Below are 25,937 nucleotides of genomic sequence, written 5' to 3'. Positions count from 1 at the left end.
GCAGCCAAATGTGACATGGTAGCTTGGCTTAGAACCTGTCTGTAAAGCTCATTACAGCCTAACACAACCCAACAGCGGTCAGCTTTAGAAGGCTTAGAACAGGAACAATGATCAACACATCACTGCTGAAGTCATAAATTCTTTAAACTGTCTGGCAAACTATATACACTGTCCTTCAAGTTGGCAGCACATGTTGGCATCAGCCCATATAAGCATTGTCTTGGAAATGTTGGTGTATACAAGCGCATGTGCTCACACCCACATTCACACACAAACATAGAATGAAATATTTATATATAATACACTATCCAAAGTCACTTGTATGAATGTGTACACACTCACACACTGTTGGACACCCCTCTCAGATAGCATGGTCAATTAACTATTTATTGGGGACACCTGCTGCTACGTGTTTAAATATTCATTTGTTTTCCGAGATTAATAAGATATTAGCTTTTTGGCACTTTTAGTGTGGCGCGTTTACGTTGTTTGTTTCACTTTGCGTGGCTTAGGTGATTGGTTACAACACACTACAGCTTCACTAAGATCCAATGTCATCTGTCTCTCCCCCTTGTTCTGCATGCGAAAGATTTGCTGTTTCAGTTTTTCAACTTGTTCTGAATCCTCTAGTTTCAGTCAATCACATGTAAAAAAACGATGGCACTTGAAAATGAAGTGTTTTGACACCGTTTGAGGAGAGGTGGAAAACACAAACATCACTTAAGCAAGCAAGTCACCTAGTCTGAAGGTACAGTGTTGAAAGACAACTACAGAAGGGAGAACAAGTATTTGATACACTGCCGATTTTGCAGGTTTTCCTACTTACAAAGCATGTAGACATTTTTATCATAGGTACTCTTCAACTGTGAGTGACAGATTTTTAAAAAAAATCCAGAAAATCACATTGTATGATTTTTAAGTAATTAATTAGCATTTTATTGTATTACATAAGTATTTGATACATCAGAAAAGCAGAACTTAATATTTGGTACAGAAACCTTTGTTTGCCATTACAGATATCATAAGTTTCCTGTAGTTCTTGACCAGGTTTGCACTCACTGCAGCAGGGATTTTGGCCCATTCCTCCATACAGACCTTCTCCAGATCCTTCAGGTTTCGGGGCTGTTGCTGGGAAATACGGACTCTCTCCAAAGATTTTCTATCGGGCTAGGCCACTCCAGGACCTTGAGATGTTTCTTACGGAGCCACTCCTTAGTTGCCCTGGCTGTGTGTTTTGGGTCGTTGTCATGCTGGAAGACCCAGCCACGACCCATCTTCAATGCTCTTACTGAGGGAAGGAGGTTGTTGGCCAAGATCTTGAGATACATGGCCCCATCCATCCTCCCCTCAATACGGTGGAGTCGTCCTGTCCCCTTTGCAGAAAAGCATCCCCAACGAATGATGTTTCCACCTCCATGCTTCACGGTTGGGATGGTGTCCTTGGGGTTGTACTCATCTTTCTTCTTCCTCCAAACACGGCGAGTGGAGTTTAGACCAAAAAGCTAAGTTTTTGTGTCATCAGACCACATGACTTGCTCCCATTCTTCCTCTGGATCATCCAGAATGTCATTGGCAAACTTCAGACGGGCTGGCTTGAGCAGGGGGACATTGCGTGTGCTGCAGGATTTTAATCCACGAGGGTGTAGTGTGTTACTAACGGTTTTCTTTGAGACTGTGGTCCCAGCTCTCTTCAGGTCATTGACCAGGTCCTGCCGTGTAGTTCTGGGCTGATCCTTCTTCATGATCATTGATGCCCCACGAGGTGAGATCTTGCATGGAGCCCCAAACCGAGGGAGATTGACCGCCATCTTGAACTTCTTCCATTTTCTAATAACTGCGCCAACAGTTGTTGCCTTCTCACCAAGCTGTTTGCCTATTGTCCTGTAGCCCATCCCAGCCTTGTGCAGGACTACAATTTTATCCCTGATGTCCTTACACAGCTCTCTGGTCTTGGCCATTGTGGAGAGGTTGGAGTCTGTTTGATTGAGTGTGTGGACAGGCGCAGGTACAGGTAACGAGTTCAAACAGCTGCAGTTAATACAGGTAATGAGTGGAGAACAGGAGGACTTCTTAAAGAAAAACTAACAGGTCTGTGAGAGCCGGAATTCATGTCTGTGAGGTGATCAAATACTTATGTCATGCAATAAAATGCAAATTGATTACTTAAAAATCATACACTGTGATTTTCTGGATTTTAGATTCCGTCTCTCACAGTTTAAGTGTACATATGATAAAAATGACAGACCTCTACATGCTTTGTAAATAGGAAAACCTGCAAAATCGGCAGTGTATTAAATACTTGTTCTCCCCACTGTATAGTGTCATTGATTTAGGCTGTGAATTTTATAGACTGAGCAACATTGAAACTAGATTTTTTCCAATGTTGACAAAAATACAAAATAATACAAAAATAGTTTGGAGCTATGAAGGTTCGAGCTATGAAATTTTTTCAGTTTGACTCACTGAACTATCAAAAACGTCATCAGTTTTGTAAAAAACACGAGCTTCATAATTATCAGACCATAGTTGGTGATGTAACAGTCTAATATTTAAAAAAATGTATGTGTTCTTCATTGATATATCTTTAAGATATATCTTTAAACTCTTTACTAAACACTTACACAGAAGGTCTGGTGGAACAATTTGTCAATCTACCATTCAATAATCTCCCACCACACTATTTCTAAACTATGTTATACACCTAAACACTAATTGCTACATTTTGAAGATGTTGCGCAACTAAGCTGTCACCATCATACTTTGACTGGGGACAAAATAGGGCAGCTGCTGCTTCAATAAAACGTGATGTTGCTGCAGTGGATAGTTTTTAAATGATAATTAAATGGACAGTGCATTTAGTATGGTACGCTAAATCGGGTAAGCTTCCCTTTTGGAAAAAATGTGGCTGGCTTAGTTTAGATTGGATGTGTTCGGTCAAAAAACACAGTTGTTATGCTAGGTTTATATGTGATGAACAGCAATTGCATGTGATTATTTATTTTTTCTTGTTCAGCCATGTATGTTTCTCAATGTGTTTCTATACACTTTAGCAGTAAATTTCTATTAATACATTTTTTTCAGGCATTTCTTATACTTTATTGGAATGAAAAGTGGGGGAATGTAGAGTAGGAGAGTTTTTGATAAAAGAGCAGTAGGCCTGATTTAAACCCATGTTGTCGCAGTTCACTTCCACTGGAGGCTACAGCTTACAACTCCTGGGGCCTTATTCACACAACATCTTAAGGCTTAAAGTACAGAAGCTCCTAACTTGCTGATTAATGAGAAACTCACAAAAAATGGGCGTGTCACTCCTAATTTTAGGACTTCTACATTTTTGGTCTGAGAGTATTAAGCAAAGCGTTTTAGCGCTAAAACCAGCTCCTAAATCTGGGAAAAGTTAGGAGTAGTCAAGAGGATGGCAACGCTTTCTATTGCGGGCTGGCTGAACTAGGCTTGCTTGGTTTCTTGTTTAATTATGATGTAATGTCTAACCCTATGTTAAGCTATTCAATTTGGTTCTGCATTATCAAGGAGTTGTAGGACTAAGTACATGCCCATATTGACTGCATCAGAACTAACATACTTAGATATCTGGCAAATTGAACTTAAGTAAATAAATAGCTGCTCTTAAAAGCCCCCTCTATGGATCACCACCGTCACTTTTACCCATGGCCTGCCTGAACTACTCTAGACTTGCCTAGTTTTTCTTAGTTTATGAGAGCGATGTCAGGCTCGCATCTCAGTAATCTTATTCCCCAATACTTCCAACCACATTTTGGGAAGTTCTAGTTGAACACTTCTTTAGCCAGTAGGAAAGAGGTCAAAAAGCCCTGCGATGATACATAACAAAGCAGTTCTTGCTTCATAAGAAATTGTTATTATGATTTTAAAAAAGGCTTGTCGGCTATTAGTTGACCAACAGTATGAAGAACAGCCATAGCTAAGTATTGTTAATACAAGGGTAAAACTCCACCAACTGCACCCATCTCACACCAGCTGCAGATTGGTCTTGACCCATACCCAAGTCACATTTTCAGTGGGAGAAATTTGCCCTTTTTAGTCCTTGGTATAAAGATGATGAGAATGTTTGGAACTGCATGCATTTATGGAAAACCAAACAAACACAAAGCACTGTGTGAAAGATACTTCCATTAATGAATACAGAGTAACTATGACAGAATCGATCGCTGTGTGTCCAGAGTGGTAGTTATTGTGGAAATTATTACTGTGAATGAGCTTCCTTTGCAAGGGAGTCTGGAAGCAATTGATGTTGGGAGGAAGAAGTAACATTTTACTGTAGAGAAATGACAAGAAACTTATAAAAGCAATAAGCACAATTCCTTTTCATTCTACATATACAGTACATCACCTTACATTCAGAAAAAAATTATAGCTCTTAAGAGTAAAATTGTCACACTGGACATTGTGCTAAAGTAGTTGGAACAAAATACTCAACTAGACCCTAGTATTGGCTATACTTTTCAATGCTACGACGGGGCTAGTATGATGTCTGGGAAACTCTGGGATATATGGAAAATATTGCAAAATTAAACATGTGCATTGCTTTAATCACCAACCTTCATTTTAAATGCTAGGTCATCTGACAATACAAAAGAGGAGTTTTTCAATGTGATTATTTTCTTTAGGCAACCAACAACACACTGGGTGAGGGTAATTTTTATTCAAGTGTTAACATGGAGAAAAGCTCTCTGTATGGCGCAGACGTGAGACTGGAGGCCATAGGCTTAATGAAGCAGCGGCACAGCCATTGTAAACATGACTCACAAAGATCCCTGTGCCTTCATGACCTTCCTAACAAGTTACTGCATCCAGCAAGTTACTGATCCCCACACTGGTGTGAAACCTGTCTGCTGTACATATGGTGGCATTGACAAACTGAGATGTGACGGCCAATGAAAAATCAGGCAGGAGGGCACAAGCAAACATCAAGCAAACAACAGTTCAATGAGCAAAACTGCAAAAATATGTAGTTGCTAGCAAAGTGGGTCAGCATGATGGAGACAAGGGAGTCTAATCAATTTATTTGCTCTTAGGATGCTGTTCTGGGGGAAATATCATCACCAAGCCAAGCAAAAAGTAAACTAATGGAAGCTATGTCTGCCGTGGGTCCTGAGAGCTCAAACTTCATGGATGTGGTCAAGCTGTTGTTGAACTTAACCCAAACTGAGTTTATTGTAGCTTTGCTTATTCTTCATTCTTAAAAAGTGAATTTGCAACCACATTCAGTATTAACGAATGTGGGGTCCATTTGTTTGTCAAAGCAACAGCAGGCTGTTGCACTGAATCATGGACTAGCATTCAAGGCATCTACAGCCTGTGGGTGGGAAATCCACATTGCAGAATATATTAATTGAACGCAAAAAGCTCAGCTTATCCAGCTTGGCTTTTAAGCGAGACTTGACGCTACAATGTTGTGAGGAAGTAGAATGGCATAAAACATTTCTCAAGAGGTTTAACACAGCATTGAGGAAGCTACAACTCTTCTAAATGGTAAGGTACAATGCTAAGGCACTGGCTGCAGAGCCGTAAATAGGAAGCACTTAGGGATGTAATGTCATCGCTTGGTTTGACAGGTCTGATTGTTAGACTTGATGTACATCTTTGCATTACTGGGACTGTGCTCCTTGCCTTCCCTTTAACATCACTGGCTTTCTGGGTTTGTTTTTTCTTTACATAATATAATCTTCATTGAACATATGGACATATGGTAATCTTAACTTTTCACTCTAATGGCAGATAGGTAAACTTATTCAACACATGACACTGAAAGATTATACTATGCAATCATCTGATCACTTAAAATCAACAGAAACGCAATTTCATGTGCAAAATAAAGGACCCCTCTAGGTTTAATCGCTGATGTTCCCCCTTTTGGCTGGAATAACTTGTAGCTGTTCCTTGTAACTTTCTATCATTCCTTTACATTGACTTAGGGGATGTTTTGCCCACTCTCCTTTACAATGCTGCTTCAATTGTTGTGTTTAAGGGCTTTTCTGCATGCATGGCCCCTCACACAGCATTTCCTTAAAATTACAATTTGGGCTTGGACTCACCATGCCATAACCCTCCATGTTCTCTTTTTGAACCATGCTGTTGTAGATTTGCTTCTGTTTTAGATAATTATCCTTTTGCAAGACACAACCATGTTCGGTTTATCATTGTTTTTTTTTACAGATGGCCCCACACTGTCCTCAGGAATTCTCTGGTACAACATGGAATTCATGGTTGACTAAGCGATGACAACTTGGCCAGGCCCTGAGGCAGCAAAGCAGCCTGAAACCATAATGCCGCACACTCCATCCTTTACAGTTGGTACAAGTTTTTTTGTAAGATATTATGTTTTGTTGGCATCATCAAGTCTGATTGTTTTATAGAGTTAGCTTGTAAGCTTGCTAATGGCTTATGCAAGGGAATTTTTCCCCTTAAGGAATTCTTACCTGAAATAACTTAAATGGAGGATCTTCTCAACAAGATAAGTAAATCTAGTGACACGTATTTGGCTTGCAGGTGTAAAAACCTTGCCAGCTGCCAAGGTCAGCTACAAGTTAGAATTTTGCTAAGCTGTGCTGTTTCATGCCCATGAGCATAGCTGTAAAGTAGATTTTTTTACTTTGGTTCAGACTTTTTACCATCTGCTGCTTCTGAGAGAATTTGTCAATTGTTTATGCACTACTCTTTGACTAGCAACTGTACTGTTGTAATTCAAGCTTGTTAAATGGACTCTGCTTGATTTTCTGGCTTATATTTCCGTGAATAGGCAGACTGCAAATATCTCTGCTTCTGCTATTGAATGCTGATGCAGGCATTATTTCCTGAATGCCTTCAGTGCATCTGGGATCTGTCAGTTGTGCCTATGGGGAAGAACAGCTCCCACAATGCACTGGGTTAACGAGGTCCATGGGCCCTGGTGGGTTATGCGGTAGGGTCAGGTTGTTCTGAAGTACTACTCTGGATGAGGGAAGTGTCACAAAAAAATCAGTGGGAGAGAAAAAAAGAAGGGAAAAGACAAAGGTTGAAAGAGGGTGAGTTGGGGTGAGAGAGGGAGATGGATAATTGTGTATAAAACAGGTCACTACATTTTTGACCTTCACACAGCCTTCTGTACAAGGTTAAACTGCATCATCTGTCAATCATCTGGACTATCCTCTAAACTGCCTCTGCTCAACACAGAGAGACATACACCCAATCATATCAAATATCACTAAGGAGTCAGGACACTAAAAATAAAAACACATTTGGGACCATGCTGGCATGCCAGGACATTGTGATTTTGCAGTTACCAAATTATGTTTAGACCTAGCAAAATGCTTAACATCTGCCATCCGCTGAGGGCAGACGTTCCCATTACCTTGTAGGCTTCAATCTGCAAACTTTGGATCCAAGGGCATGTTCAACTCCTGTGCTAGGTATTCGTTTTCTTTTATTTCATTCAGAAAGTTGAATTCTAAACTAATGAACTATTCAGAATAATAACAATTGAAACCCATTAAAAAGCTAAAATTGATAACGGCATGGCAACATAAAACCTCGAGCGCTGGTGAAATGACAGATTTGCCACTGAACGGCAGAATGAAAACAAAAAACATGCCCTACTTCTGCTGCTGCAGTTTTGTCAGTGGGCCAAAGTTGATTACATTAGGTTGATTAAACAATGTACCATGGATATAATGTGTAGACCTTAAGCCAGTTGGCTAATATAGTGCTCAGCCACACAGATGACCTAGTTCTAAGGTCAAGATTTGCCTTGACTGTTGGAACCGTCTGAGTCAATCTCAACATCCACGAGAAGAAAGTATGTATTGACAGTCACAAAGTGCTTGTGTTGAAAACATAAAAGCAAGTCCAGAACACACAAATGCATACAAAGCCTGTACTAGGGTCCTTGGGGCATTTCGATGACTAATACTCACTGACCTGGAAAAGGACGTTGACAGCTGTTCTGTAGGGTTACCATGGGGATGCATAAAAACCAGGATACGCAGATTCCCAAAGTAGAAGTTCACACACTATCCCTGTGGAGACCAATAAACTTATTCCCAATCACATCTTTGGTGGTCCAATGGTTGAAACATGTACTACCAAAGCATGGGTTCAAATCCAACCCACTACTTTTTCAGCCAAAAACACTCCCCTTTCAAGATTTTACCTAAACCATACCAATAAGCCTGAACCTTTAGCCTTTTTATCACATATGGAATTGCAAAATGTCACCATAAGATGAAATTGTCCTTGTTGAATTTTACTGGCAAAGATTATTTGTCCCCATCAACACTGTTACACATTTGTGTTTCTATCTTTGTGGGGACGGAAAAACCCAAAAATCCATGTTCCCTATCCTCTAGCCCAAAATCTAACCCTAACCTGATCTTCACCAACCTAACCTTAATGCTTCTAAACTTAAACTACCCTTAACATTTCAAATTAAGCTGTAATCAGGGCTGGATAATGGTCCAAACAAGAGCCAGGTGGAGCTGAGCCCCGGCACCTTTGGTTATGAGAATTATGCCTACAACAAAATCTGATGAGAAACCGAGATTATGAAGTGTTTATTTAAAAAAATAAAATGTTGTTCTACTCTATGTAGAAGGACATGTAGCTGGGGATAAAGGTTGCCTAAATCTCAAGCGCAACCCTAAATCAGATGCATGGCAAAAAACTAACATTATTGGGTTGCAGATTCATGAATAGGAGTTGGAATAAGTAGAGCTTAAAACATATTTGTGACCCTAATGAACCCCTCCCACCCCTTTAACCACTGCCCTTAATGTCTTAACCAAAAACAAAAAACTAATTCTAGCACTAAACCCAGATGTGTGTTTTGCCCTAAAACTTAACCTAAGCTGGAAATTTGAAATTACCATGTTTTTGCTTGCTAGTGCTGAACTCAACAGCAAGCCACACATGACCACAACACTTGCAGACCCCTCAATGCCATAAAAATGTACAGGCAAAGGCCTACAACAGTGGAATCCAATAACCAGCTGGAACCCAGCTGGCTTTACAATAACAGTTCAATGACAGTATCACAATTGATGAGGTTTCAGTCCAAACAGACGTTAAATCTGGTTGAAAAGTATCAGTATAGACTAAACTACATCCTAATATACAAATATATGTTAATAAAGTTAAAACAAAAACCTTTTATGATGGGAGGGGTTTAAACCTTTACATCAGCAGTTGTCAAAATGTGTTTAGAGGGATACCCAGCCAAACTCAGAAATAACATTTTAATGAAACAAAAAATAGTTACCTTCAAATATTTTAAACGTAGAGGACATATTTTACAAGACTGGAGGTGTGGAGGACAGTTTTATCAGATATTAGCTATTTATGACCACTCGTTAATGTAAATGCAATTCCTACTCATCTTCTCACGATTGTACGCATCTGGGTGGTGCACATGGTTTCCTCCACTGCTACATCTGTGGAGCTATTAAAGTTATTAAAACGATCAACACCGCTGATCCTTTTGTCAGGAAAAAGGAATTTGATAGATTCAACACCTGTGGATCCAAGACTGTATATTATACCTACTAGCAAGTCTACATGGCTTGCAAATAACTGGCTTTACGAGGAGACAACTAGGATTATGTACTCGGCAGAAAGGACTTCAAATCACCAATGGCTACACATTATCGTGAAGCCAATCACACTGTTAATGATCTTTGCTTCTGTGCCAATGACCATGTTTTCTCAAGCCGCAGATGCAGTGACATGGTTGAGTGCCTCCTCCAGCTCGAAGCCCGACGGGTCTTCTATTTAAAAACTCTACACCCCAGGGTCATAATGAGGAATTAGACCTTACATGCTTTCTTTAACATGTTGTCTAGACGCAGCAGCAGTCCCCCTTTCAACGCTTTTTCAAAAACGTTGTGTCTTTCTTGACCTTTCTATTGCTCCTATATAATGCTTGTGATATAATTAGGCACCATATGCCCTTGTATATTGCCTCAGTTATATGTGGCATCTGTACTGTCCATTTCTTTGTGACACTCCATAACACGTTCACTGCGATTCGCCTCTTTATCTCTTTATTTAGTGGAATGAAATACTCATTGTGCTAATGGTTGTGCTTGTCGTACACAGTAAGTGTCAGTTCTTCATTTGATATTACAGCACTAACAAAGTCATCAGGCTTAATATATGCTCCTCTTAAAAAATAGTAGAAGTGTATTCCAACTTTGCATTGGGTCTTGACATATTTAGTAAAAAAATAATTATTGCAAAATATATAGAATCCCAGAGGGTCTAACATCTGACTGACTAAAACTGAAATGTATGCAACAACACTAAGTGTGTTTCTTTGTTTCTTACCATATTACCATCATTTTTTTAAATTTTAAAAGTTTTGTAATTTAATATAGTCACAACCTCTATGAAAAGTGTCAATGTACAGCCTTTACATGCAATGCAAGAGGACTGATTAGTGCTATGAACCACTGAACTGTCAAACACATAGCATCAGTTTCCCTCCATCCCATTCCACGTGCATTCCTGTTTCCATGGTTTCTACAAATATAAACACACACACACACACACAACTGCATTACCTGTAGACCATGCCCGTTTGGTTTCTCACAGTGTCGTGCAGTGACACAGCGTGGACATTGAGGAACTCCTCCAGCTTTTTGACCTCCAGCTGGGTGTTGGCTCTGAACCCTCCCCACAGCATCACAGGGGTGTACATTCTGGCCCCCACCAAACCCTGCTTACATACCATACCCCCGTGGACCGCCTGTCCCCCTGGGCCCCTGTCCGCTTGTTTGGGGCCACCCTTTTGCTTGGGGTTAGGGATGTCGGAACAGGTAGCTTTGTAGAGGTACATCTCTTGGACTCCAAATTTTCTGTTTAAGTCTCTCCTTTCTCCTGTCCGTCTTTCTCAAGCACATGTATTCAAAGAGGTGTCCCAGGTAGGCCCCTCATCTGCAACTCTCCGTGGTGTGTGTGTTTTACAAAGACATCTCAGTGTATAAACAGAAAGGCTACATTAAAATGTATCATCCGGTGTATATTAAATCAAAAATCCCTAGGAACGACATTCCATTCAAATATCTATGTTTGGAACGAGAACAAAAATTTGGTTTCCAGCACGATACATACTATAGTATAATCCTATGGTCTTTCCCGTTTCGATCTCTCAGTAAAGAGATAGTCCAGCATTGAAATATTGCCTGATTGTCGCTGTCACTTTCTCGGCTCAATCACTATCTGCTAACTTTGGTTTCGCTCTCTATTAAATGGCATGGGAATCTGGGACATTATTTTCCCCTCCCTCCCTTTATCCCTTTTCCCTCCCACCCTCATCAACCCTTTAAATCCCACTGTTGTTCTCTATCATTCCTCAGTAACTCTCTCCTGCTCCCACACTCACATTTCTCTTTTTTCTCTCCCACTCTAATTCTCTCTCAGTCCTCACTACTCTCTCTCTCCAGCCAGTCCCTCTCTCTTCACCTCCCATCTCAGTCCTCACTACTCTCTCTCCAGCCAGTCCCTCTCTCTTCACGTCCCCCTTAAGCGTTATGACCCCACAGTCCTCCCTCATTAAACAGGGCAGTCTATACCCGATAACCATTCATGTTGGTGAGGATATTAATGGTTACATGGTTCAGGTTCAGAACCACTGTGCAGAACATGCACACAGGCAAGGGATGGATCACCACAGGTTGCCTGATCAAGCATGTTCCCCACACATGAACAAACACAAGGCGTCTGGGACAGCTGTGGCTATTGTTCACCAGATCAGAAGATCAGTGGAAAAACTGATCCTGCATATCAACGGTCATGTCAGCTGTACTTACGTAATGACAGGGAGTGTTTGCGGGATATTTTTAGATATTGGATAGGCACACACACACCGACTTGTACAGCAATGACATTCATTTTCACACTTTGGGGGTTCGCCCAGGGGCTAACTGTGATGATTTGTCCGCTAAGTGGAGATTGATATTCGGTAAGAACACAGACTGAGTGACAACAGGAAAACAGAACAACAGGGCCCTAACCTGGGCATCTGTCCAAAAATCACCTTGCAGCCTAATGGCCAACACACTATGTTCATCCAAAACCCCATCGTAGAATTATCAGAACAACCAAAAACCAAACAGGAAATTCTGACATTCTTAACCGGGAGGCTGAGAGAGGCTCAATGATTTCTTCCACAAATGGACTTTTTGAATTGGCTTCCTGTCTTTTCCTTTTTTGGGGGAGCCACTGTTGAGCTGTTACATACCAGTCAGCACTGGGATGGGTGAGTCACGGACCAGAATACCTCACAAGGGGGAGGGTGGTGAAGGGAGAGGGAGGCAGGCAACACTCTTCCAAAAAAACAAGGTGCTAAGTGGAACCGTATATAGGGTTGTTGGGCTTGTCCCCATTTAGAGAAACCTTTGAAGAGGGTTTTACCAAGAACCCTCTACATATGTTTTTTGAAAGAATCTGCTCTATATGGTTCCACCTAGAACCATATATGATAGGTTTTGCCTGAAACCTTATATTTTGGTTCTACTAAGAATGATCGGATAATCTTTGGAACCAAATTAGCCTTTAAATCACATTCTTTATAACAAAACATTATACATACACACTATAATTCAAAAGACTTAGAAATGTCCTTGTTTTACATGAAATCATACATTAAATTAGTTTGAATAGGAAATACAGTCATTGACCAGATTAGAAATAATGATTTTGTCCTTCAAACTTTGCTTTCATCAAAGAATCCTCCATTTGCTGCAATTACAGCCTTGCAGACCTATGACTTTCTAGTTGTCAATTTGTTGATGAAATCTGAAGAGATTTCACCCAATGCTTCCTGAAGCACCTCCTACAAGTTGGATTGGCTTGACGGGTACTTCTTACATACCATACGGTCAAGCTGCTCCCACAACAGCTCAATAGGGTTGAGATCTGGTGACTGTGATGGCAACTCCATTATAGACAGAATACCAGCTGACTGCTTCTTCCCTAAATAGTTATTATATAGTTTGGAGCTGTGCTTTGGTTCATGGTCCTGTTGTAGGAGGAAATTGGCTCCTATATAACGCTGTCCACAGGGTATGCATTGCAAAGTGGAGTGACTGATCCTGACTGATCCTTCTTCAAAGTCCCTTTAACCATGTACAAATCTCCCACTTCCAAAGCACCAAAGCACCCTCAGACCATCACATTGCCTCCACCATGCTGGACTGATGGCGACAAGCACTCCTCCTGCATCTTTTCATTTGTTCTGCGTTTGACAAATGTTATTATTTGTGAAATGGTTGATGGTTTACCACTTGATGAGTAAATGAGTGCAAGTGAACATAATCTTAGTGATTAATACATTTATGTGTATATAATTTGACGCCATTTTGTTTATAAATATATTCAATCATAATAATATAATGGCAGTGTCCATTCGATAATTTAGCATTGATTAAGTGGGACAGTTCCTGCCCATTGTGTTCATTGTGTTTGCCAAGGTGAAGCATTGCTAACGATTATTTTGGAGAGTGTTTTAGATATTCCTGCTTTTAGGATAGATAGCTATATCTCATAAAATTCATTTGAGTTTGTCCACGTTAAAGACATCTCCCAACATGTTGTGTAGTAGTCATGTTTAGGTGTTTGTTCTTGTTAAAGAGACCACCCCCTAACACAGGTTGCAGCTTATTATTTTCAGAGTTTGTTCTTGTTAAAGAAACCTGATATGTTGTGTTTTTGCCTACTATTTACCCAAAGATGTAAATATGTTTTGTATTGTAACTGTATTATTGGACTGGAATAAATTGTATTACTTCAATATTGATTATGACGGCTTTCCTCGTTCATCTTTATATTCAAGTTTGTAGGACTACTGACAATTACAGACATAAGTTTAAGTGACCAGACATGTCATCCCTGAGTCTAGGATTTCCAAGCAGTCTGGGTAGGCCCAGGAACACATGCCATTGACTTGTCATCCCTGAGTCCTGGGTTTCTAAAGTTTCTGTGTAGCCCCAGGAACACATGCCATTTTATTTTATGGCTCGTGTTAAACAACCTACACCTTATAGGTACTTATGATAACTGTTAAAAGCACACACACAAAGTCAATAGAAGTGACCAGACTGGCCATCCCTGAGTTCCAGATTGCTACGCGATCCACTGGTTTCTGTACTTGACTGATGAGGAGCATCAGGCTGTGAAACACATGATTATTTGAATGTTTGTGAGGAAAGAGTAGCTACCTTTACTGCTGGCATATTATGGTCATTCATGACAGTGTATATTCATGAACAATACAGAGTCATTATACATTTATTTATCATTAAGGTTACGTTTCCTTGCAATCATTTCCCCAGGAACCTTCTAAGTGTTAAACCATCAACCATTTCACCGCTCCTACTATAATATTTGGACTGGTCTGTCCATAACACCTTTTTTTACAATCTTCCTCTTTCCAGTGTCTGTGTTCATTTAGCCCTTAATCATTTATTTATAATTGCCAGCCTGAGATATGGCTTTTTCTTAGCAACTCTGCCTTGAAGGCCAGCATCTCAGAGTCGCTTCTTCACTGTTGACGTTGAGACTAGGGTTTTGTGGGTACTATTCAATGAAGCTGCCAGTTGAGGACCTGTGAGGTGTCTGTTTCTCAAACTAGACATGAATGTATCTGTCCTCTTACTCAGTTGTTCGCCAGGGCCTCCCACTCCTCTTTCTATTCTGGTTAGAGCCAGTTTGTGCTGTTCTGTGAAGGGAGTGGTACACAGCGTTGTACAATTTCTTTAGTTTATTGGCAAGCATGGAATAGCCTTCACATTTCAAAACAAGAATAGACTGACAAGTTTCAGAAGAAATGTCTACGGTTCTGCAATTTTGAGCCTGTAATCTAACCTCACAGTACAATTGCTGATGCGCCAGATACTCAAGTAGTCTAAAGAAGGCCAGTTGTATTGCTCCTTTAATCACCATACGTTTTCAGCTGTGCTAACATGATTGCAAAATGATTTTCTAATGATCAATAAGCCTGTTTAAATTATTAATTTTGATTAGCAAACACAAAGTGCCATTGGAACATAGTACTGATAGTTGCTGAAAATGGGGTTCTGTATGCCTATGTAGATATTCCATTAAGAAAACCTGCCATTTCCTGCTACATTAGTCATTTACAACATTAACAACGTCTACACTGTATTTTGGATCAATTTGATGTTATTTTAATGGACAACAAATATAATTTTCTTTCAAAAACAAAGAACTTTCTAAGTGATCCCTAACTTATGAACAGTGGTGTGTATGATACAGCCTTTATTTTAGGGATTAGTTCTACCCTAACACAGGGGTGTTAGGAAACTTGTGGTTACAGACCATAATGCTTTCATTCTAATTATGCAGGCTTGCAATTTGATGTGTCATTGCTACTGGAATCCAGCCAGAGTTAGAACACCAAGCAGAATTTTTAATCGCCCACAACCTGTATTCAGAATGACTACCAGGGTAGGGACGAATGTAAGATGACACCACCTTAATCATCTTAACTGGAACACGTTCTCAGTTAAGGGATGGAATAAATCTAGGGAACAACAGATTTCTTCAGAAAAATATTTCTGGAGGCCTGCAGATCCTTGGATTTTGATTCACAAAGGTTCTTTGTGACTTTTTGGTTGATTTTATGCCTTGCTGTTGGAGGACAGCTACTCCTGGTAAGATTAACTACTTTCCCAAACTTTCTCCCTGTGGATGATATGGCTCTGACTGAGGATTTGTGGAGCCCCAGAGCCTTTGTAACCCTTTCCAGACTGATATGCATCAGCAACTGTTTTCCGGAGTTTAGGTATTCAATCAGAAGGCCAAAGTTAGTCAGACACAAGGACAGGGTTGGCTTACCAAGGTATCAAGACACCTGTCTACCAAGGTATCTAAACACCTGACCCTTATAATTCTTTTTAACTTTTTCACACCTGAAGATTGTATGTTTGATTACCTAGCAAACCAAACAAATTAAACCTGCACCAACTTGTATATCTTTTTATTCTCTCTCATATACAGGTTGCAGCTATATTTCTACCACAAGAAGACCTGATCAAATTCAATATTGGAAATAAGCTAATTCTTTTTTCACAGCAATGTACATCGCACATGCCATAATAAAATCAAACAATTCTGATAAATACCCTGCAAAAGCATGCTGGAAAATATTATATATAAATAGATGTGTGTGTATGTAAAGATTATAAACATTGTATATATACAGCACCAGTCAACACTTTGGACACACTTACTCATTCAATTATATTTCTTTATTTTTACTATTTTCCACATCGTACAATAATAGAGAAGACGATTAAATAACATATATAGAGTCATGTAGTAATCAAAAAAGTGTTAAGCAAATCAAAATACATTTCAGATTCTTCAAAGCAGCCACATTTTGCTTTGATGCCAGCTTTGCACTCTTGGCATTCCCTGAACCAGCTTTACATTTACATTTTGCTTTTTAGTCATTTAGCAGACGCTCTTATCCAGAGCAACTTGAAGTAAGTGCATATTTGTTAAAAGAGCTAGGAGAAACACCACACAGTAGTAAGAGCATTCTTACATGGCCATTGCTGGAAAGAGGACCACACAAATAATGATACAACAGACAGAGGTGGTGGCAGTGGAACTATTTTAAGTACTCTATGAATAGGTGAGTTTTCAGATTACAAGATGAAGCCAAAAGAAAGTCTAAAAAGAAAAAGATATTTCACTTCTGATAACATTAGATCAGCCAATCTCCAATGCTGTACACTGACCAGCAGACTAAGTTTGCTATTAATAACAAGTAGGGAGGGCCAAACCACACCCCTAATAACCTGGCAGTGAATAACACAGCATACACTTCCAAAAACAAAGCAACTGCTACACAACTTGACAGATGAACTGTTCTACTGAGACCAGAAACTTGATTTTCTCTAAATAGCAAGACAAAGCCAACAAAGCATCAAAACTGTAAAAGACACTTAACCTCAGCGAAGACACTTAGCCTCATGAGGTAGTCACCTGGAATGCTTTTCCAACAGTCTGGAAGGAATTCCCACATGAGCACTTGTTGGCTGCTTTTTCTTCACTCCGCGATCCAACTCACACCAAACCATCTCAATAGGTTGAGGTTGGGTGTTTGTGGAGGCCAGGTCCTCTAACGCAGCACTCCATCACTCTCCTTCTTGGTCAAATAGCCCTTACACAGTCTGGAGGTGTGGTGTGTTTTGAGTCATTGTCCTGTTGAAAAACAAATTATAGTCCCACTAAGCGCAAACTAGATGGAACACTGCATAATGTTGTAGTAGCCATGCTGTTTGAGTGTGCCTTGAATTCAAAATAAATCACAGACAGTGTCACCAGCAAAGTACCCCCACACCATCACACCACCTTCTCCATGCTTCACAGTGGGAACCCCACACACAGAGGTCATCTGTTCACCAACTCTGCATCTCACAAAGAATTGGTGGTAGGAACAACAATCGCAAATTCGGACTCATTACACCAAGGTACAGATTTTCTTCGTTTTGGTGTGCTGTGGTAGTGGTTTCTATACATCAATTTGACTTCCAAACCTATATTCAATAGAAAATAGTACAAAGACAACTTATGAAATGTTGAAATTGTGTTATGATGCCAGCAACACGTTTAAAAAATTGGGACAGAGGAAACAAAAGTCTGGAAAAGTTGTGTAATGCTAAAAAACTTAACCTTGTGAAATATCACACAATTAATTAGATGCATTGGTCAGTAAAAATTGGGTATTAAAAGATCATTCCAGAGAGGATGGGTGTGTCAGAAGTGAGGATGGGGAGGGGTTCACCACTCTGTGAAAGACTGTGCGGGCGATTAGTGCAACCATTTAAGAATAACATTTCTCACGGTAAAATTGCAAAGAGTTTGGGGATCTCATCATCAGCGTTACATAATATCATTAAAAGATTCAGATAATCCGGAGACATCTCTGTATGCAAGGGACAAGGCTGAAAACCAATATTTGATGGCTATGAACTTCGGGCCCTCAGACGGCACTGCCTTAAACAGACATATGCCTGCCTCAAAAACAGACTGTAGTGGAAATCACTGCATGGGCTCAGGAACACTTCCTAAAACCATTATCTGTGAACACAGTATGTCGCTGCATCCCCAAATGCAAGTTAAAACTCTTCCATCCAAAGAAGAAACCAGATATAAAAAAGATTCAGAAACACTGCTGCCTTCTCTGGGTCTGAGCTCATTTACGATCGACTGAGAGTAAGTGAAAAACTGTGGTCTGATTAATCAAAATTTGAAATATTTTTTGGGAATTGATGCATCCTCCGGACTAAAGAGGAGAGGGACCATCCGGCTTGTTATCAGCGCACTGTTCAAAAGCCAGCATCCTTGATTGTATGGGGGTGCATTATGGCACATTATTGGCATGGGTGAATTGCACATCTGTGCAACCAGTGATGCTGAACAATATATACAGGTTTTGGAGCAACATATGCTGCCCTTCAGGCAACGTGTCTTTTTCAGGGAAAAACACATTCTGCACGCATTCAGCAAAAGTAGTAAAAGTAGTAAGAGTAAAAGTCTGGTTGCTAAACTGGCTTACCTGCAGTACAGACCTATCTCCCACTGAAAACAATTTTTGCACATTTTGAAACCAAAAATACGATAAAGACCTTGAACTGTTGAGCAACTGAAAATCCTAGAAAGAATGGGAATACATTTCACTTTCAAAACTACAGCAACTGGTCTCCTCAGTTCCCAAACAGAGTATTTTTAAAAGAAGAGTTGATGCAACACAGTGGTAAAAATGCCCCTGTCCCAACTTTCTTTGAAATGGGGTTGTATTTTCATCTGTTAAATACTTTTTTGTTCATTACCTGATTCATTGTGTTATTTCATAGTTTTGATGTCTTCACTATTATTCTTAATATGTGGAAAATAGTACAAAATAAATAAATACACTTGAATGTGTAGGTGTGTCCATACTTTTGACTGGTACTGTATATATCTACCCTTTTTGTGTTGTGAAGATTCCTTCTTGCCTTATTAAATAACCCTTTCTTTAAAAAATAGATTTTCAAATGTCTACCATTTGCCTTGCAAGAACCCTTGTTTACAGATCCAAGCAGGTCTCTGAAGAACCCTATCCCTACATAATGGTTTTGTAACACTTTTGTCAGTGACAGTAGGGGGTCACCAATAAACACTGAAATCTGCCATTGCACCCCATGAGAGGCTATGGAAAGGAACAATTCGCTCCTCCCGAGTCAAAACAGAGAGGAGCAAAACAGATGGCTGTCCCTCTCTCACCCTCACATTCTCTCTCTCCACTGATATATACTCTATCCAATTCACTTCATGTAGATAGAGAAACTTTAAAGAAAGGATCTTAAATTTCCCAAGCTGCTTAAACATAACTAAAGAATTTGGTCTACTTGTTAACCAGCTGCACTGCTGACACTCGTTACAGGATTAGACAATTCACTGTTCTGATTGGAAATGAGGGACTAAATATAATTCCCACTTTTCAAATCTGAGCCAGTCGCTTTGTTAAAAGACTCAGAAGGGATGGCTTGCAGAGGTGTTTGTGTGTGTCGGTTACGTTTAACAAAGTCCACACAAAGATAGTAAAACATGACAAGTCTCCACAAGGTTTTGCAATCGGTCTCCACAAAGAAATAGGCAATTTGTGGGTAGTGTAGAATTGGGGTCCTTTTTAGGTATAAAAGGTTAGGCATTAGGGCAATGTTAGGTTTAGGTATTAAGGCTTGTTAATGAGGTTAGGGTAAATGTGTTTCTGGTCCCAACACAGATTGAAAAACAATGTGTGTGTGTGTGTGTGAAGAGTCACATTTACATGTAGTTTAGCAGATGCTCTTATCCAGAGCAACGTACAATAACTGCATTCCTTTTATGGTGCCTTGGAAGACTAACATCTGACAATCACAATTTGTACAAATTCCTTTAATCGAAGCCATTAGTTGGCAAGTGTAGTAAAAATAGTGTGTGTGTGTACAAGGCTGTGCTTGGCAGAGCGACAGTTGGAGATGTAGGTATCGGTTGCTCTCCAGTTTTTCTAGGTCAGCCAAAATGGTTAGTAATCATGTAGTAATGCCCCTGGCAGTCCCAACGGTCTCACCATAGTCACAGAGCAATTACACCTCCTTAACCCAAATCTGTGCAATTACACCTCCTTAACCCACATCTAAGCAATGAAAAACTCATTTCTAATCCACTACCTAATATTCTACTCAAGGCTTTGAAAAAAACACCCAGAGTCCTTTGAATTGTTAAAATGCAGTCGCGTTTTAACTAAATGGACGGAAAGGTTTTAATAGGGCTACGTGGCGTTCCTTACATGCTCTTGGTATATATCTGACAAGGAAAATGGTCCGAAGCTAATGGCAGCTTTGGCATGTGCAGAGCTAGCATGATATGATTAAAAGACCCCTAGTAATTTGTATCTAAATCCTATTGCTTTCTTTTTAATATATATACACACACACATTTAGCAGGAAACAATGTTAGTTTGAGCGAAAACATGCACACACGCGAATCACACAATTTTCTATCCTGCTGCACCTGTCAATCAAAGCATGGACAACCCTCCCTCTGGCCTTTTATGATCCATTAAACAAAGAGGCTGTGAGTTCAGTCGCAGAAAGCAGACAGTCACATCTCAAAAACACTCAGCACTGTGACCATATAAAGGCGCCTGCAAACTGTTTCAAGACTCTATACAGAAAACCTTGGCTCTCAACCTTGAAGAAATTCAGTGTTCGCTTTTAAAAAAGATGCTGTTGTCCATTTCCCAGTGGCTGATCTAATTGTAGAGCTGCCGCCCCCAGACCATACAGCCCCTGAGTGTGGTGGTTTGATTCCCCAATCTGCTTTTTCCATCTACATTACAGTCCTGCATATGTAAAAAACATAATTAAAAAAGAATAAAAGCAAGAATATGCCTAATAAAAAATAACATGGCACTGTTCGTGAAGCATGTCTTATTCTCTCTGCAGAGGCCTAATCAGGCCTGCCTGTTCCCTCTTTGGTCCTTACACATTACTGACTGAAACACAGCTAACTAGCAGGGAAGGAGGGGAATGGGGGCAGAAGAGAGATGAGAAAGGTTTCTAGCATAGAACATAATGGGATTTCAGAATGATGGGAATGGGACTTAGTGGGATCCTCTTTCTCCCGTTCCATCTCCATCTTCTACTTTATACATTTTTTTTTCCTCTTTGTGCTGTTCTCACTCTCTCTCTATTTGGCCTCAGTGGTTTTAAGTCACCGCTACACAAACGACAACTTCTTGATCACTTTTGCATTTTCTTGAAAGGAAAAGAGAATTAAATCAATACACTTCAGCACTTATATACTAGAACAGTGACTCTGTACTCTAACCATTTGGATTTGAAATTATACAGGGAGTGGGGTTAAAGTAAAGACAAAGTGTCAATGCAAGTCATGATGGACATCGTGAAGCATAACATCAGGTATTAAAAAATCAGCAGTTACATTAAGAAAAAAAAGGAAAATCCTCTGCAGTGGATGACCAAAGAATGTCCACCGTAATGAAGAAAAAAACTAAATAAACTGTCCAACAGATGAGGAACCCTCTCTAGGAGGTACTGTAGGCATGAATGTCAGCCACTACAATACACCAAACACTTCACAGGCTGAACTATAAATACTGGTCTGCAAGGTGGGGAATAAAACAGGCTCATTGATACTGTAATTGTTGGTGGTGGCGGTAGGATGAATTCTGAAATGTACAGAAACATCTGGACTGCTCACATACAACCAAATGCCTCAAAACGCATTAAAAGGTGCTTCAACCTGCAACAGGACAATGACCCCAAACATACTGCTAAAGCAACCCACTAGTTTTTCAGGGTTGAAAAGTGGAATGTTCTTGACTGGCAGTCAGTCACCCATCCTGAATCCAACTGATGGCTGCAATACAGACTGGTAGAGCATCACCTGGCAAGACACTCAGCGTCTAATGATGTCTCTAGGTTGCAGACTTCATGCAGACATCTGTATTTTCTGTCCACAAAATCTTGAATTGTCACTTTGATACGTTTCAATTTTACATTAGATATATAAGCAGGGTGGCAGGGTAGCCTAAAGGTCAGAACCAGGGGGCCATTACACAAAAGGTCACTGGTTCTAATTCCTATGCTGATAAGGTGAAATAACCCTGTTGTTCTGTCCTTGAGCACGACAATTCCTCCCAGGTTGTTATTATAGTATTTTTTTAAGCATAAGTTAAATAACAGTATAAAAATAGTAATTTCACAGATCCTTTTATCCAGAGCAATTAACAATAGCAAGTATATGCATTTCCATAATTTGTTCGAACAGGCCGCCATGGGAATGTGAGGGCCACATTCTACCAACCGAGCTACATCGGGCCGTTTTAATAACTTGCACCTAAAACCCTGGGGACTCGGCTTTCACCTTCTCTCTCCTGCAAAACCCCTATCTCCTGCCTCTCTTTTCTCTGTGTCCCCATTTGTTTTGTCACCATGGAGTTAGGATGAGATCAACGCAGAACTAATGTAATGAGACAGATGCCAGGCAACCAGATAGCACAAGTGTAAACTGTGGGTATATAGCACAAATATGGGCTGGGTGCAGCTCAGCTATCCATTATGGGATGAGAAACATAAATGCTGTCCACATATGGGCAAAGACACAAAGGGGAGACCAATTAAACAAAGTTGCGTAATCAAAACTGAATCATTGAAATAATTATTTAAAAAGATGGCAAGCTGGTTCACACAATGTTATGATGCGCCCCCCCCCCCCCCCCCCCCCCCCCCCCCCCCCATGTATGTATTGTAGCAACGTTTTGACCACAGTGGTTCTTTTCCAGGCTTTAAATAGCTTCAATTATCTTCATTTGATATTTATCTGCAGGTGGTCTCTCTCAAACTCCAGATAATGTCCGCAGTATTAGATGATACTGTGGTGAATGTAGTACATTTTTAGCAGACCACATGATCAATTTACAGACAAAAATAAACAAAATGTGTGTGAGTTAAATGACAGTACTGGGGGTAACATCTCCTCCCAGCCTTCTACTCCGGAAATGAATACGAATCCTAACAAACACATAAATATGAAACTTACTTTGATGCCGTAAAATGAAAACTGCCAGGTAGCCAAGCTGTTAGGCCTCTAAATGAAATGCCACTAGTGTCAATACCCAAGCTGACTAGGAGAACAATCGGTATATGTGCCTTGGGGCAAGACACTTATGTGCCCTCGATCATATGTGCCCTCGAGCTAAGTACCATGCCATTTGTCAATGTGGGGCGTCTGACCGTGTCGATGCCGGCCGTGACCCCACTCTCGGTAGTTGTCTCGGGGTATGTTGGACTACACAACTATAGCAAAAACAAATCCAGATTTATACGTGTATTATCAACGCAGATTTCTACATATGAAATCTGCTCACCCACCAAATGATTTATATTCAGGGTTCAACGCTGTAACAGAAAGGCCCATTCATCAGCCTTGCATGTTACCACCTTAATGGACCACAGGTCCCAGTCACGCCGTCCGGCCACTCACCTGTATGGCATGCCCATCCTCTGCGCCACAGACTCCTCCCTTCCGAGTCCACACATCCTGAGGTACCACTGGGTCTCCATCTCCCTAATCAGCGCCGCCTTGCTTCTGTGTGGTACCGTGACCTGCTGGACCGGGGTGGAGCAGCGTCTCTCCTGGGAGTTACCGCGGGCTTTGCTACCGCTCATCGAGGCTACGGAGTGTTTCCTGTGAACCGGAGGCCCGCTGTGAACTCCCGGCCCGCCCACCCCTCCTCCACTGCTGCGAGCCGCAAGCATGACACCCTCCTAATCCTCAAAGGCAGGTGGAAGTGCTCAGATGGTAAGGTTTCTGTCTGGTTGTGGTGTCAGACAAGCTCCTGAAGCTACAGGTGGCCTTGGTTTCTTTGTCTGTGAACTTCTTCAGTCAATCAGTGTCATTGTGTCACTTAAAGACGGTCTTTCTTCTTTCTCTCTCCCTCTCTCTGTCTTCCGATCTCGCTGTCTTCTCTTATAGCCTCCAGTCTTCTGTTTGAAACTGGATCCTGAGCTTCTCGTCTCGTCACTGGCCAGGGTGGAAGGAGTCTGGCACGCCAGAGTGTGTTTCAAACACACACACACACGCATGCGCTCACACACAGGAACACATGTCTATAAGAGCTTTAAGTAGGACGTTAAACTGTCTATATTTACTTGTGAGTCTACAGGACCGCTCTCTGAGTCTTCACACTGGGGATCGGCAACAGACGAGCCGAATCTGTCGCACAATAAATTTTCTTGGGCCCTCTAAAGTTTTTGAATAAAAAGATACACATATAAATACACACATTCAACATTATTTTATTAACTCTGTTCCCAAGTTATCCTGAGTAAAATAAGAAATGTGATCATGTCTCACTGCCACAATATGAAATGAAAACATTTTGGGGCATAATGTCAATCAATTTAAGGGGTACAAATTATTTTTAATCTTGTTGCCAACCAATGCTCTATACCACTTATCAGGCAACAAGAAATGATTTGTATCTGGGAGAAGCATGCCTGCAACTTATTCACAGTGAAACACAGGCCTACAGACTCCCATTGTTCACCACAGAGTTCTGTTGTGTGAATAGGAGTTTCAACAATCCTTGCGTGAATGTGTTGGCGGGTGGGTGCACCAAGCGCTGATGGATTGACCCCTTGTTTGTTATTACAGAGTGCTTGTGGTGGGGAGAGTGAATTGTTACCCCATCAATAAAAGGGTTAGGTTGGGAGTTAAAACAACTAATGCACATTGCATGACAGTACCTCTGGGTGTGTTTAAAAACAGCAGAATATTAACGCCAGGAACTCTAGTTAATTCCATTAACTTTAAAAACTCTCCACACAATAACTATGCAAATTAATCTGCAAAACCCCCAGGCAACATTGTGTGTGTGTATGCGTGTGTGAGTGTGAGGGCAGCACGTGCCTCTATCGATTCACCACAAGTTTTACAAGGACTTCAATTAATTCCATTTAAGTTTCCCCGGCTTCAGCGTCTTTCGCTTCAATGCGCCAATGAGGGGGAAACAACGGAGGAACAGCGTCGTTCACACAGAGCCTGAAGGTGAGGTGAAGGGCTTAACTGCTGCACTCGTTCAATCATTGTCTCGTCCAAGAGCAGGCATATGCAGATGAGGTAATATTCCCCTCACGTACAGCGTGAGTGAGCGGAGTGCTCAGACAGTACTGTTGCTCAGCAGACTCTCTGTAAAGCAGTCTGCTATTCAGCCAAGAAAAATCCACTATTCAGACAAGAGAACAGAAGGTGACTGCGCTAAGGTGGGACGGGAGACCGGGGGTTAATGATTTAGCAGATTTTGAATGGAAAGCAGTTTCATTATTACAATGCTGTTTTATAGAGCTGACAGTGTATTGGGGTGAAGAGTACAAAGTCTGGGGCGGTGTATTTTGTTGATGGAAGCAATATGGAGAGTTGTCCCTTAATGAGCCAGCGGTCAAATGAGGCAACAGCTGGCATATTAATGACAAAACTTTGGATGAAATGCTGTGGCTTTTTTGGTTTACCTTTAAATATGTATTCCTGGATGAAGCACAGAATATTTGTGTGACATGTTATATATTTGAAAAGTAATAATTGGGTAACGAAGTCCACAAAAATGATGGACCTTTTTATTTTTACATTACCAACACAACTACTAGCTGAAGATATACACAAACTCTGGAGTGCATCTTTGAGAGGCAGGGAAACATTTTGTGAAGCATTCACTGTGGATGTGTAAAAAACCCGGGTGGGAGTGTTTCTCCACATTTACAATTGTTTTGAATTGGTCCATAATCTTTTGAGCAGTATTGTCTTTTCTTGAGTTATATGCAAATAAATACTGAGTTGACCTTCGAAAG

General features: G+C 40.6%; 1 protein-coding gene across 2 annotated transcripts in view; it reads right to left on the bottom strand.

Annotated features, from left to right (window-relative positions):
• Positions 1–24,043, bottom strand: part of kcnab1a (potassium voltage-gated channel, shaker-related subfamily, beta member 1 a) — a 169,583-nt gene extending 145,540 nt beyond the window's left edge. The window contains exon 1 of one of the 2 annotated variants that reach the window (XM_029119590.2): positions 23,575–24,043. In XM_029119590.2, coding sequence (XP_028975423.2) covers positions 23,575–23,849 — 275 coding nt within the window. In that variant the 5' untranslated portion in view covers positions 23,850–24,043. Of the gene's footprint in view, positions 1–10,571; positions 10,853–23,574 lie in introns of those variants that run through there. The other variant, XM_013131370.4, reaches the window with a different exon arrangement.
• Positions 24,044–25,937: the final 1,894 nt, after the last annotated feature.

The sequence above is a fragment of the Esox lucius genome, chromosome 1 (assembly GCF_011004845.1).
Source record: "Esox lucius isolate fEsoLuc1 chromosome 1, fEsoLuc1.pri, whole genome shotgun sequence".
NCBI classification, from domain to species: domain Eukaryota; kingdom Metazoa; phylum Chordata; class Actinopteri; order Esociformes; family Esocidae; genus Esox; species Esox lucius.
Note: the sequence above shows the minus strand (reverse complement) of the source record. Positions and strands in the feature narration are given on the sequence as shown.